The sequence below is a fragment of the Platichthys flesus genome, chromosome 4 (genome assembly GCF_949316205.1).
Source record: "Platichthys flesus chromosome 4, fPlaFle2.1, whole genome shotgun sequence".
NCBI lineage: Eukaryota > Metazoa > Chordata > Actinopteri > Pleuronectiformes > Pleuronectidae > Platichthys > Platichthys flesus.
In genome coordinates this window covers 25,892,195-25,906,278 of record NC_084948.1, presented here as the reverse complement: position 1 = coordinate 25,906,278, position 14,084 = coordinate 25,892,195, and the positions used below count along the sequence as shown (strand labels likewise).

Below are 14,084 nucleotides of genomic sequence, written 5' to 3'. Positions count from 1 at the left end.
GAATGGGGAGAGAGAGTCGTAACTGTGAAGTATCACCAGGAGAGAAAAGCTGCATGATTGAATCAGCATAATCAAATCTAATTTAATAAAGCATAAACAGTTTGCCTCTGAATTAATCGATTCCATTCTTTCTTCTTTGTTTCCCCTCGTACAGCGAAACCCAGAACGAGTTTACAAAAAGAAAACCTTCTATTAAAAACTCATCGACTTGGCTCGCTAGCTCGGGGATGCTTGGTGGCAACCTTACAAATCTCAACCAGCACCAGATCTCCTTCCTCCCCGGCGTCCCAGCCGTCCACTGGGGGACGTTCCTGTGAGATTCACATGCTATTTAGATCCTGTGGCTCGGACCCCAGAGAAGGACCTCTCCCTCTGTGTATGACCCCGGGAGATAGGGGCTGTTTGTCGGGTTGAACGTGTCCCAGAGCCGGAGCGAGGCGCAGAGGGGAAAGAAGGAAGGAAGCGGAGGGGCGGCACCGTGAGAAGGAGCCGGGCCGGAGATGTAATTGGTACCTTTCCTTTTTTTAGAAAACATTTCTTACTCAGTGAAGTCCAGCAAATGAGTCAGGGCTCTGTAACCGCAGTCACACACTCTCTCATGGTTTATCGTGTTTTCCCCCTTTGTACTTTTCTCTTTGAAGAGGCTTTGAGTTCCTCCTCCATCTTTGATCCTGCATGTGTTCACGTTAGCTACCGGTTAATGTGAGTGAACCCCTCATCCTGGGGAAAGGAGAACGAGCTCTCATTAGTATCTCATGTTTATTATTTGTTTTCTAAACATTAAACCATTTGAGCTGGATGCCGATCCAGCGGAGGTGTGTGTGGTCTTTTATTCTCTCTCTCTCTCTCTTCCTCACTCATTCCTTCACATTCATCTGTCTTCTGCCCCTATCGCTCGCCCTGTTGTTTGGTTCAGGTGATAAGTCGGGGAGGAGGCTTCAAAGAGCTGCCAGCCGTGTACAAAGGGATGAGAGAGGAGCCGAGAGAAAAGAGGCTGAGTCAGGCCGTGATAACCATCTCCACTCAAAGTGCAGGTGTGAAGTGAGAGGGATGGAAGCACAGACAGGTGGACGAACCGTCTGCTCAGCTCTGTGTTCACTGGTGCTGCTCTATGAATTTATGCTTCATAGAAAAACAGGATATTTTTAGTTTGGTTTGTTGTGTCAAAGTGAAAAAACAACCAAATAACTTGTTATTATTTAATATTTTAAACTTCAACTAAATCAGCCCAAGTAAATACTGCTTTACTTTACTTTAAGGTAAAGTTAATACTACAACTTCTACTATAATAATACAATTAATAATAATATAATAATTGTAATAATAATAATGTAAATACAAAAATGAAGATGTTTATAGTAAAACATGACACAGATCTATCTATCAATCTATCTATCTATCTATCTATCTATCTATCTATCTATCTATCTATCTATCTATCTATCTATCCATCCATCCATCCATCCATCCATCCATCCATCCATCCATCTATCTATCTATCTATCTATCTATCTGTCTATCTATCTATCTATCTGTCTATCTATCTATATATCTATCTATCTATCTATCTATCTATCTATCTATCTATCTATCTATCTATCTATCTATCTATCTATCTATCTATCTATCTATCTATCTAAATATCTATCTATCTATCTATCTATCTATCTATCTATCTATCTATCTATCTATCTATCTATCTATCTATCTATCTATCTATCTATCTATCTATCTATCTATCTATCTATCTATCTATCTATCCATCCATCCATCCATCCATCCATCCATCCATCCATCCATACATCCATACATCCATCCATCTATCTATCTATTTATCTATCTATCTATCTAACTGTCTGTGAGTAGAACTTTAGTTTTTTTACTTTTATCAGGGCAATGTAAATCAATAAGGATGTTATTAGTAAGCAAAGTCTTAATTTAGCCAAAACACAATTAAAGTAGAAATAATATGTTGCGACATCACAGTCATAACTGTGCGAAGGAAATGTGTGTTTGTTGATATATGTTTATTTGTGTGTGTGTGTGTGTGTGTGATTCAGCACCTGGAGCAACAATGGCTCGGGGCAGCTGTGTGTTTGTGGAGCGGAGCTGAGCAGCAGCAGGACACCGGGCCGTGTTATTAAGGTCAAGCTCCGTCTGAGTCCACAGGCTTTACACCAGGCCGCTGCACCGCTCCACCTCTAACGACCAGTTGTGGCAGCAGATCGGTGGACGTATAATTGCAAATGTCATAGATGTTGTAATAAGACAGAACCCAAAATAGCATTTGGAGGGCCTGGCTGGTTGTGGCTGGAATCAGCTGGAGTTCAGCTCGGTCGGACTCCGTCGTGAACTTGTAGAAAACGCTCCAGGCGGCGCTACATGAAAGGGGGAGGGGGGGGGGCTCTCATTTCTGCAGATGCACAAAGAGGAAACGCGGCACATGGATGCATTTAAAGGCCCAATTATGTCAGATGTGAATGACTTATCTGCTCTGATGAAGTGCATCAACACAACGATCTTCCTGTTACTCAGTCCTATAAACGCGGCACGTGGATTGTGTTAGTGGTAAAAGACGAACACCTGCTTGACCTTGAAATGCTGCAGGCGTCCGTCTTCACTCCTTTCTCTTGTGTAACATTCATAACGCAGCATTCAAGTGCCCCCCCCGTTTTTTCTCCCTCTATGGATGGGTCGGTTCTGGGATGTACTTCAGTCTGAGGCAGGGGGTGTCAGCAGTTTGTCCCATAAAAAGCCTCGAGGCCTTGAGAGGAAGCAGCTGCTGAGAAATGAACATTGGTTAGGAGGACAGGCCTACTTGAGTCTGACTTCCCTCTGGGACCGTTCCATTAGCGCCCTGATAGATTTATGACCCTCTTGACATTCATACCCTTTCTTTGGTCATTACAGGGAAAGTCAAGCAGGTGGAAGCGCCGGGGATTTCAGGAACTGCGTTTAATGATCTGGTCTCCTCCAACCAACCTCGTGTTTTACTTGTTTAGCTTCGGTAATGGTCGTGTTTCCTTGGTGAGAAAAAAGCCTTTTAGTATTCCAATTACATTTTGCTCTGCCAAGATAACACAGCACACATTGTGCCTCCACACCATTAAATATCAAAACTTGGCAGCAGATCAGTCTGAATCTCACTGAGAGGTGAGAGGAGCGGCCATTTCATTATGCCGATCATGTTTCATTTTACTTTGTTTATGTGCTCTTTCTAAACAAGCTCCCTCAGTGTAGGAGAGAAACATTCCTGTGCTTTCCGGAGGAGGCCTGGGTAACACAACCAGCGCTGGAACAAGATAGCACAGATCACTGTCACCTTGTTAGCCGCACAAGTATCCAGCGCCCGGCTCGCTCGCACAAAGCTTATGTAAGATGCTTGACGTTGATGTGCGAGTGTGTGTCAGTGGGTTCAGTGTTTTCATGTGCATGTGTACAGTATGTGTGTTTAATTTTCCATGTAGTCACTGCCCTTAAGTCTGGGACTTACCAACGGGTCTGGACCTGCTCTCCTCATTCCCAATTCAGCCTCATGGGCTGCCAGTAATCCCTTGAGTACTGAGGGAGAGGGGTGGGGCTGGCAGGGTGGGGGTAGAGTAGGTGCAGGGAGATAGTAAAAAAAAAATGAAAAATGTTGGGATGGTGTGCATCCCTTCGGGTGGAGGCAGTGCCAGGAACGGGGCTGCGCGTCCCGGAATCCTGATGTTGGCTCAGCCGTCGGCTTGCTGCTCGTCTTCAGTCAGACTCCAGCCGTCCAGAGTAAACAGGCATCCACTGGCTGCCCAGAAATAGACCACACGCACCTGGCACACGCCCACGCCTTTCCACTGGAGATCTCTCCTTTCTGACGGACATTCATTACTTAATTGCACAACCTGGGCTTATAAGATTTGCTGAAAGAAGCGTATGTGTGCTGCAAGCTGAGAGAAGCTGAGAGAAGCTGAGAGACATGAAGTCTGAGCCTGAAGCCGGGTGGGAGGAGAGGGAGGTGTGTGCAGGTGGGGACATCCACGCCTTGAACTACACATCTACTCAGTTTCAAGTGTTTAATGATAAAGAGTTTTTACCTGAACTAACTGTCCTCTAAACCAGTTGCAGCTGATAATATTTCCTATGACTAAAAGTATAGAGATAAAACCTTTCATTCATATTAGTTTTGTCAGTTCTGTCGTCAGTTTTTAAAATGTCCTCTCTCCTTTCCGTCAACACAAACACACAAATGCGAGCATTGACAAGTGTGATACTCACACCCTTACACAACTCAGCCCTCTGACAAGTGGAAACACCTCAGGTGGTTTTATTTTGCCAAATAAAAAAATCTTCCATTCTGACGTGATAATTTAACACCAATGTTTATTTCAATTTTTTTTAAATATTTACAGATACAAATTTCAAATGGCAAGTGCACTATAAAAGAGAGTAAACAGAAAAAACAACAGGTTGGTTCCTTTTCCTAAAAAACAAATGCTACACGATTGATTCATTCTGGAGCAAAACGAATCACACTTCAGTCGAAAGTAAAAAACTGTCCTGATAAAAAAAGGGCAATAAAATGGTTTAACAAAACAGCAAAGTGTGAATCAGGTCCTGAACGGCTTTCCCCCTAAAACCAACACCACAACCACATCCCCTGACCCACACCATCTAAAGACAACACGCCGGCTGCAGGTCCCTGGAGAGGAGACAACAACACGGAGTCATCACTCTCACAGCTGGTGATATCACTCGCTTGCCCGAGGACAAGCTGACGTTCAATCACGAGCACAAACACAGTGACGAGGAAGCATTGTAAAAATTCACGTGGGCTGAAAAACAAACAGGTAAAACTGATGGACGGCTCCTGTGAAGCGTTCAGGCGGCTGACAGCTGCTCGGGGGGGTTTCCCCAGGTCGGCCTGTCCCTGCTGTGTCTCGTGTCCTTTCGCTGGAGCTGGAGCCGAAAACACCTGCAGCATTATTGTCCAGGGAAAACCCCCAACAACCCCCCTCCTCCCTTCCTGGGGTTTCACGCTGTTGACTGTGACCTTTGCGGGAAGAGGATCAACGTGAAGACAGAAAGTTCTCTTCCATCCGGGTCGGTCCTCGTGTTCGCCGGCGTCTTTTATCCAACTTTGTTTTTATTCATAACAAATCCTTTTGATCCTTTGTGAATCGCTGCTTTAGAAATCTGTCCGACCAACAAATAAATTAATTCATTTCAAGACAGATATTTCAGTACTGCAAAGAAGAAGTATATACACATACAAATATTATCTATAAAAAGAAGTCCATGGATTGATGTGCTTCTCAAATGATAATGGCCGAGATGCAGCAGGACTGCTTGACCACAAAGATCCTGATTACTTTCACTACTTGTTTTTCTTGTCTTCTTTATTCTCATCCTCTTCATCCGTGCGCTCCTCTGGTCTCAAACGTGACTTCTTCTTCTTCAGTTTACGTTTGAGGGGATGCAGAGCAGGGGGCCATCTTGTTTTTTTTTAGCTACACTTGCAGGACTTCACGCTCATATTGGACAGCTGCTCCACCTGAAGGTAAAAGATATACAGCAACGTGAGAAGGTTTTCAAATCAGAAATGCTCTGCAAACACTTGACCTGAGAGTCGGGTTACTTGGCTGCAGTGAACACACCTTGTGTTGCCTGCCCACGTAGTAGAGGATTGGCAGTGGCTCCAGCGCCTGGGGGACGCAGCAGGGCTGGGCAGAGGCTCCCGGGTTGTGATGCTTGTACAAGGCCAAAATCTGTGAACCATTAAACATGATGGAAATACAAGAACACAAAGAAGTGAGTTTCATGACTGCAATTACATGTACAGGTATTAGCTTGTTGAACAGTCTTTGTATGTTTCGTTTATTTATTTATATTTTCCCCAGTTTGTCTGTTTGTTGGTTCATTTGCTCTTCAACAAATAAAAACAACTGAACATTTGGGACATGGGCCATCGAGGCCGCTACATTTTTACCAGAGAAACTATCTTTAATCTTGATGGAAAAGAAATCAGGGATATTTAAAGGACTGAAATGTATGAGTCTGTCCAATATGTTGCAGTTCAATCGACTTTTAATCACTGTAGTTTTAATAAGTGATATTTTAGAGGCTATTCCACTCTGAAGAGAAAACAGTTCATAAAACTATATGTTTCGAATACACATTACTACCAAAAAAATGTTCCACAAAGTCTACACCAGTGCCTCTGAGGTCAGGTTTCTGTAGCTGCATGCCGTGGCACTATACCTGAGAATATTTGTTTTCAGCATTCCAGATGTAGGTGCAGGATCCCATGCAGTAGTTGGCGTGGTAGCCCGTCGGCTTGTGTATCCACTTCCAGCCCAGATCTTTCCTGAAGTCAATGTACAACTTCCTCACGCAGCAGGTCTCCGTCTGGCTGCAGGAGAGAACCCAGGGAGAGCGAGGTGAGATGATGACACGCTACAGACAGAGTGTCTGTAGAGCTCCCATTTTTAAAATCAGTCAGTTCTCAAGCTGCAGTAACCATAGTTTTAATTTAAAACACAAAATGTCTCCTCACAGCTCCGAGCCAGTGCTCCGGAGCAGTTGTGGTCTAGAGGCTTCAAGGTTTGTGGTTTGAATCCCAAATCCTCCGTTCCACACATTTAGGCATCCTTGAGCAAGAAAACACAAACCACCAGTGATCCTGATGGTCAGGCCATCTGCCTCGTGTGGCAGCGTGGCCTTGTTTCGGTTTGTGGGTAAACGAGAGGAGCATTGTGTTTTATCCTATAAGGCTGAAAACTTCTACGCAAACACTGTGCATTTACAGATATTAAAACCAACACAGCCTTTTGAAGTGGAATAACTGGAACAGCTGACAGTGAGCCGCCATTTCTTTATGTTGTCAATGAAATACAATCAGAACATGTAAACAGTGTGATGTGTAGGTTTGCTTACGCTGTACACGTGTCCGTCCCGTCTGTGGAGCGCTTTCTGCGTGAGCTGAGGTGGGTGCTGGTGTTCTGAGGGATGGACATGGTGAGGATGTAGGGCGGTTGCTGCAACAATGCTCTCAATTGTCCGATGTCTCCTCTGTCCTTCGTGAGGCCAGAGATTTCAAAGCTGAAACTGCTCTCCGTGCTCGGCCCGTTCTCGCTGCATCCGCAGAAGAGCCTGAGCTGGAAACTCTGCTCGTCCCCTGGCGGGACAGAAATTTAAACCATAACTGCCTAGTCACTCATCAGGGAACAGATAGACAAAGGTCATAGCACTAGATCACTAGATGAGCTGCACTCGTTCACTGGAACCCACCTGTGTCTTTGAGCCAGGTCTGCATGGTCTCAGTGACATCGAACGACAACCACTTGTCCTTAAAATCGTTCGTGATGAAGCGGGAGGCAAGATACCGGGCTGACGCGCCCTGACCGCGGTACAGCTCCACCCGCTGCTCCTCGGCTATCGTGGTTTTCTGGATGAGCATCCGCAGCTCGGCACTCGTCAGCAGGCGGTAATCGCCGACACTCTGTCGTATGTTAGAGATGTTGAAGAACATCGGGATGGATTTCTTGACATCAGTGTCGTTTCTTCCTGCTATTTAAAAAAAGGACAATTGCTTAGTTGGAGTTTTTTGTTTTGTTTTTTTACAGGCAATAAAGTTGTTTAATTGCATATTTGAGAGACGTGGAAAACAGAGTTGTTCTATGAGGTCATCTGCTTGTTATCCCTCATCAGTTTCTGATCCGTTGTGTATTGCAGCCCAGCTGTCTTATCATCTGGTGTCTCAGTCTTCTTTCCATAAAGATGGGGGAACAACTATAAAGGGGAATTATATGTTCTTTTTTAATCATATCATAAAAGACAAAAACAACTTCTCCCTCCAAAGCTGTCATAATCATAATCGAGAGGATCATCCACTGAGGTCCCACCAAACAGTTTCTTCTGTTTTACCACATTCTCTGGAGAAGGTCTCAAAAACAAGAAAGAAACCAACCTTACTTAGTGTCAAATGTGTTTTAAATTTCCCTTTTTAAAGCCATGTGAACACTGCACTGTTTTATTATGTAAAAAACAACAACCATTAAATCAAGACTATGTGAGTAGATCAATGGAAATCTACGCTTTCCCTCTATTCTCTGTTTTGTACCATTTTGTGGTCGTGGGGTGGTTGGTTGAGCTCTGGTGTGTTTTTGATAATTGGCAAAACCTAATTACAGTAAAAATGCAGTGAACTTAGTACTAAACACGAAAAACATTGTGCAATATCTCTTGGCAACAGAGAGTATGAATTCTTTCATAATAGAACATGGATGGCAGTGGGACAGTTAATGGACGTGAGCTAAAGAATCAACAAACCACTTAAGATTCTGCCTCCTAACGTTTTTAACACTATAATGAAAAGTCCCTTTTAGTATTTACTTTATAACCTGCATGCTCAGCACATTCAACACAGTAATTTACTGCGCAGTATACTGTAGTAGTGGGAAGTTTACTACTCATAAGTTAACTTGATGAAAAGTTCTTGGGGAAAAAGGTATTTCATAACTGTTTGTACACACGTTCATATACGGGAAATGCCAAGTTCACGGCGTTACCCAATATTCGTAAGGGCAGCAAAAACCTGGTCTCCTCCAGCAGCTGTAGAGTTGACCATAGACCATAGAGAGCGTCTTGTTTTCTTACAGTAGTGCTGCCCATTCCAGCAGCTTCTATGCCTCGGCCTGCCCATAACATGACAGCAGGAACATTCCCCCGCACAGAGCCTGACGGAAAACAGAGCCAAGCTACTGAAGGCTCTAAGACCGTAAATCTTTTAGCGTTACATTACAGCGGATTCAGTCACATCGAGATGTGCAAAGATAAGTGCAGGAAGGCAGGAGAGCGAGAGTGAAACGCTGTGTAGAAAGAGAATGACAGGAGGTGGTTGAGGGAGGAGGGGGGGGGTATAACAGGGTCAATGCAAAGAAAAACAGCAGAGTGAAGAATGCACTCATGTGAATTTCACTCTCAGCGGTGAGCAGAGACGGGTGCGAGTGGGAGGGCGCAGAGAAATTGGAGAATTGAAGCCCAGGCCCCGAAAAAGTCAACTGTGCCTCGGCCCTGCCAAACGTGGGTATCTCATACTCTCAAGTCCGGGAAGTACTCTCTGACAGCAGCTACACACCGCAGCACACATACTCTGTGCTGCATAGTTGATCCTCGTTGTCAAAGGCTGCGTGTGTATCGTTTACCAGTATCGCCATCTGTGTTGCTGCTTAGGTAGAGTTTCACCCCGTGTACCGAAGCCAAAGTGAAACTGAAAAGAGCTGGTGTGGAGTGCAACGGGAAACGAGATGACATTTCACCGGTCCCACCCAGAGCCGAGTCGTAGGTTTGGTTGTAAGAGTGTGAATGGAAACACACAGCGTCACCGGCGTGTGTAGTACGTGTGTAGAGCGGTGACCTATAATGATGATGTACCGAGCAACACCGGGCATGGAAAGTCATCGTCTCTCTAACTAGTTCTAAGTAAACTGCGATGAATGTTTTATGGGTGAGAGGAGTGTTTACGAAAGAGGAAATTAAGTCACTTCCCAGAGGAAGCATATTGGCTGCAGCAGCATAAATTTCTATCCTCACTTCTACTTTGTAATTAGCACAGCTCGCTTCACCTTTGGCCGATTCTCACTGAACCGTTCGTCGAAATAATGTAATGGCAAATTTCTTCGACACGACGTCCAGGACCAGGCCTCGCTCTCTCAGATCGGGGCAAAGACAGCATCTGAGCCGGCGCACTGACATGGGTGTGGGGGGGGGATTTGTGTGTTGAATCAGGGCCTATCCGCAGGACAGCTGTTGCAACAGGTAGGGAGACAGCCCTGTAATTACCAGTGGGAGGAACCAGATTCCAGCAACAGGCTAAATACCTGCCTCCTTCATATGCTCGGCTCCACCTTCCCATTCCCCACTGGCCGATGTCTTGCTTCCCCACCTCACCCTGTTTTACACACGGAGTCTCGGACCCCTGTTGCTTCTCCTCTCCATCGGAGGGTGGCAGGACCTTTACTTTCCAATAAACATGATAATTAGTCTGAAGTCGTGGTGTTCACCTCAGTCCTGGGGCGGATTTCCAAACGAGGAGAGAGTTCATTGGACGAGCACCATATTAAATATAAGAGGTCAATTTGTGTGGGCATCCAGGAAGGGTGTTACTGCAGGAATTCAGCCTCATCCGTCACATAGTTACCACGTTGGATATTAAATCTATTAGGCTCTAAAATGCTCAGCATATAACGATGCGTCCCTGACGGCTGCTGTGGGGCATCAGTAGAGTTAAGTCAGGGCGTGCAGTAAAAAAAAAACATAAAGTGAAATAAACCACAAATAAGATTGTTAATGAAGGTTTCAAATAAAGTACAGAAGCCCGATTGCCTCCCACACACGCTCGTAAAAAGGTAGAGTTTTTATTTTCTTCACTAAATAATTGCAATTACACTTGGCGGTCGCCCTTTTCCCAATGTAAGAGGTTGGGTCTGTTTTTAAGAAGCCTCGCTGCGGGTTGAGAACAAGCAGGGCTGTTCACTGGCATTCCACAGAGGTAGGAAACACATGCTCCCCATGGGCACCGCTTGCACCGGACCTGAGTCACTCAAGATCTCAGTGGCCATCAGCCTGCCTTCCTTCCTGCCAAGCTGCCCTGTCACAAACACGCTGCAAACACACTGATAATAGGCTCAGGAAACCCGGCAGAGAGCGGCAAGGGGGGGATAGAGCCGGATAATCAAGGGCAGGGAGACATGAAAATGAAATAGAAAATGGTCGGGGAAGAAAAAGATATGATGGAGAACAGGTGACAGGATAAGCGAAGGGAGAGCCCGATGCTCAAGTTTCAGGAAACCCCCAGTCCCCAAGGGACGGAGAGAGAAAAACACTCAGAAAATGAAAGAGAAGTGGAGAGGGTGAAGGAGTGCACTTCATGTCTTCTCTCGTCTAACTTCTTTTCTGTTTTCCCTTCCTGCTCTTTGGTTTTCATCTGAGCAGAACAAACATCGTGCCCATCGTTGTGAAAGTTTCTTTTGTTCTCCCTCGGGGCTGCACACGGTCCAGCCACTCTGTCTTTTGAAGTGGTGGATGAAAGAGGGATAGTGTGGATGCCTGCCTGATAGAGTGAGGAGTGTAGGCATGTAGAGAACAATGGAGTGAAGAAACAAAACCAAAGTAATATGTTTATCATAACAGCCTCAGAGTCATTGGATGATCGCAGCCCAAAAGCATTTGGCTGCACAAACAGTGCACACATGCTCGCCAAACAAACAGCGCTAATAAAGCAGTAAAAACGCTGTGGATACCATGAAGGCCACACGAGAGCATCGGAGCAGATGCAACTCACAGCCCTGCTAACGCGTAACGCATGTGATCCCTGAACCCGTCAAGCCGCCTGAAGATGTTGGGTGGAGATCAGAAGGGGAACACGTGTTCAGGGAATTTATAGATGTAGATTGGCAATGACACCAAGTGATGATTAATTTGGGCTGGAGCTGCAACGTCCGTCGATCCCTGCGATTACAATGTTGAGTCGGTCGAGCAAACAAAGCGTTTTGGGGTTTTTGGTACTTTTACATGTCGTCATTCTGGTGGACACAGGTTCATTTCCCTCCCACCGCAAACAACTGTTGATGTGAGATTAGAAGAACGACCGCTTTCAAGAATAGAAGAGGTGTATCGCAATATATCATTTTCCTCACTTTCTGACCCACTTTCAATTGGCTGTTTGAGGGTAAAAACGTGCTTTTAAGGTTAGATTTCGGTTAGGGTTAGGGTTAGGCATCTAGTTATCATGGTTTGGGTTAGTGGCTACAGAAAGCCTTATTCTCACTAATACAACGTGCAGTGTTAGGGTTAGGGGTTAGGTTTAGGTGTGTGCTTGTGTGACTGTGTGTGTGTGTCTCAAGTGCCTGTAAATGTAGGAGCATAAATCAACCATTACTTGACAGTTCTAGTGGTGTAGTAAATCCATCAGTAGCGGGTGTCCACGTGTGCACAATACACACAACTTATGTTTGAGTAAACTGGTACTCACTGGTCATGTTGAACTTGTGCACCACCTTGGCAAAGTACTCCTCCTCCTCCTGCTCCGTGGAGATGTCCGTCTGGACGTCGGCCTGCTGCTCCTTCAGCATCTCCTTGGTGCTGTTGTAGAGCGACAGCAGAGGGACGGGGATCTCCTCTTTGTCTCCGGCTTGATCGGGCTCTGGCTCTTTGGGCAAACGCAATTTGCTGAGGATCTGGCTCCTAATGGCCTCAATGCGCTTTTTCTTGACCATCTCCAGATCCACCGTCTTGCAAGTGGACATGCCGCTCACATGGCCCACCGCGTAGACGACCATGAGCGTCAACAGTGCCAGCTTCATGGTGCCGACCTGACTGTGACTTCTTCTGTGCTTCGGCACTCTTTGGTCAATCCTCCCTCACCTTCTCTTTCACTGCCTGCCTCCAACGCTCAGGGAATAGTGAATCAGCGGAGAGGTGTGACTGACGCAAGGTGTTTACTCACAGCAGGACAATTAAAGCAGTGTTGAGAGTCCTACAGGTTCGGGGCTACCAGTGCCACTGCTGCCAAAAACCACCCTAACACTTGTGGGCTTGTTTGCATGGAGGCAGGTGGGAGAGAATCCCAGTGGGCAGGCAGACTAGGGAGCGATGAGCCAGCCTCTGACTCAGCCTCGCAGGTAACTCAGTGACGTTGAAGTGAGTCCAGAGACGAGCTGTCAAAAGCAAACAGCGCCCATCCAAGCCTGCACACACACACCCAGCGCCTCCAAGCCTCAGAAGACCTGTGCACCAGCCATCAATCTACCAACACACAACAGAGGTGCTTCTCTCCGACTCACACGATCGAATCCTATCTTAGTTAAAGTACGTATATAAACACCCCCCCCCCCACGTGTCAGCTCAGGGCTGTATTGCTCAACAGTCGGTCTTGTGTGTGATAAGGGCTTTACAACGTACTTACATCTGACACTACAGCTTTCAGCTGACACGGCTTCCTGTCCTCTTTGACCCACGAGGTCTCTTCAACCAGTCAGGATGGTTCTGTACATGGATGTTAAGTCTGACGCCTCTGACAAAGAGAAGATAGCCACGACCCGTTAACCTATTTTTTAACTGTGCAAAAAATGGATTTCCTATTTCCCTGCTGTCGAAGTTTGATGACTTCTGGCTTCCTTTACAACCCTGGTAAAACTCTCCGGGGCTGTGCGTCAGTCCAGTGCTGATCCAGTATCCACAGTGAAGAGGATGAAAGTAAAAAAACGTTTAAATTCAAAAAGTTTCCGCTCTTGTTCTACAGCAGTGGGAAACCTATGTTGTCAAGACATAAATAAAAGTCCCCTCAGCTCTGACTACCTCTTTTTAGCAGCTACAGCATGTGATCTGTGTACAGCTGCTTTTCAGTGCCTCATGCCTGCTTCACAGAGACAACAGCTGTCTTTCTATCTGTGTCCTCATTCTCAAATATGAAACAACATGTCAGGGGACATCTCTCAGAGGATAAAACACAGCAAAACTCTCCTTGTCTGAGTAAATCTGTCCTCCTGTGATAAAGTATGAAGCTTGACAAACCTTTCTCTGTAAATGACCGTATACCATCCAGTCACAGCAGCAGCAGCAGCAGGAGCAAAAGTAACAGTCCCTCTCCGGCTGCTTAGGGAATCAGATTGCAGTCTCGTCTGTGTCCTGTCTCTCCTTCTATCCATCCATCGGTATCACCTCGTTTATGCCCCCTCCAGCTCCTTCACACCCTCCCTCGTGAGTCTCCTCTGACACGACTCCCTATTGACACCTCTCTCTAACTCCCTGCCTTCTCTCCTTGTGCGCTCCCTCTTTCTCTGGTGCTTGTCAAAGCTTGCTGGTGACAAAGTGATTTGTGGGAACTCAGCTAACTTCTCTACTGCACTCTCTCGCTCTGCCTCTGCCTCTCACTCTCTTTTTTGGTTCCTGTTACTCGTCTAATAGAGCGAGGAGCTCTCCGCCCAGGAAATGAGGGTAACGGCCACAGTGTAAAACATCTGCTGTTTAACAGAGTTCTGCTGCCGGCCGCCCGTCCACATCAGGAAGCCAGGAGATGAACGCGCTGAGTTAGAAGCAGTCAGAGGCAC

General features: G+C 45.9%; 1 protein-coding gene across 2 annotated transcripts; it reads right to left on the bottom strand.

Moving 5' to 3' along the window:
* Nucleotides 1–4,338: 4,338 nt before the first annotated feature.
* On the bottom strand, nucleotides 4,339–14,024 carry tgfb1a (transforming growth factor, beta 1a). Of its 2 annotated transcripts, none has more exons than XM_062385901.1 (6): nucleotides 12,008–14,024; nucleotides 7,264–7,539; nucleotides 6,910–7,150; nucleotides 6,235–6,385; nucleotides 5,631–5,741; nucleotides 4,339–5,527 (listed from the first exon to the last, which is right to left on the bottom strand). In XM_062385901.1, the coding sequence occupies exons 1-6, from the start codon at nucleotides 12,336–12,338 to the stop codon at nucleotides 5,480–5,482; spliced, it is 1,158 nt and encodes a 385-aa protein (XP_062241885.1). In that variant the 5' UTR covers nucleotides 12,339–14,024; the 3' UTR covers nucleotides 4,339–5,479. The 2 variants fall into 2 exon arrangements, with proteins under 2 accessions (XP_062241885.1, XP_062241884.1); XM_062385900.1 differs by having other exon boundaries at nucleotides 7,264–7,542; nucleotides 12,008–14,019.
* Nucleotides 14,025–14,084: the final 60 nt, after the last annotated feature.

Coding starts and splice junctions, on each gene's coding strand:
- tgfb1a (XM_062385900.1), bottom strand. CDS start 12,338: ATGAAGCTGGCACTGTTGACGCTCATGGTCGTCTACGCGGTGGGCCAT. Junction 7,543..12,007: donor GCACAAGTTCAACATGACCA/GTGAGTACCAGT, acceptor TTTTTTAAATAG/CAGGAAGAAACGACACTGAT. Junction 5,528..5,630: donor ACGTGGGCAGGCAACACAAG/GTGTGTTCACTG, acceptor TTTTACCTTCAG/GTGGAGCAGCTGTCCAATAT.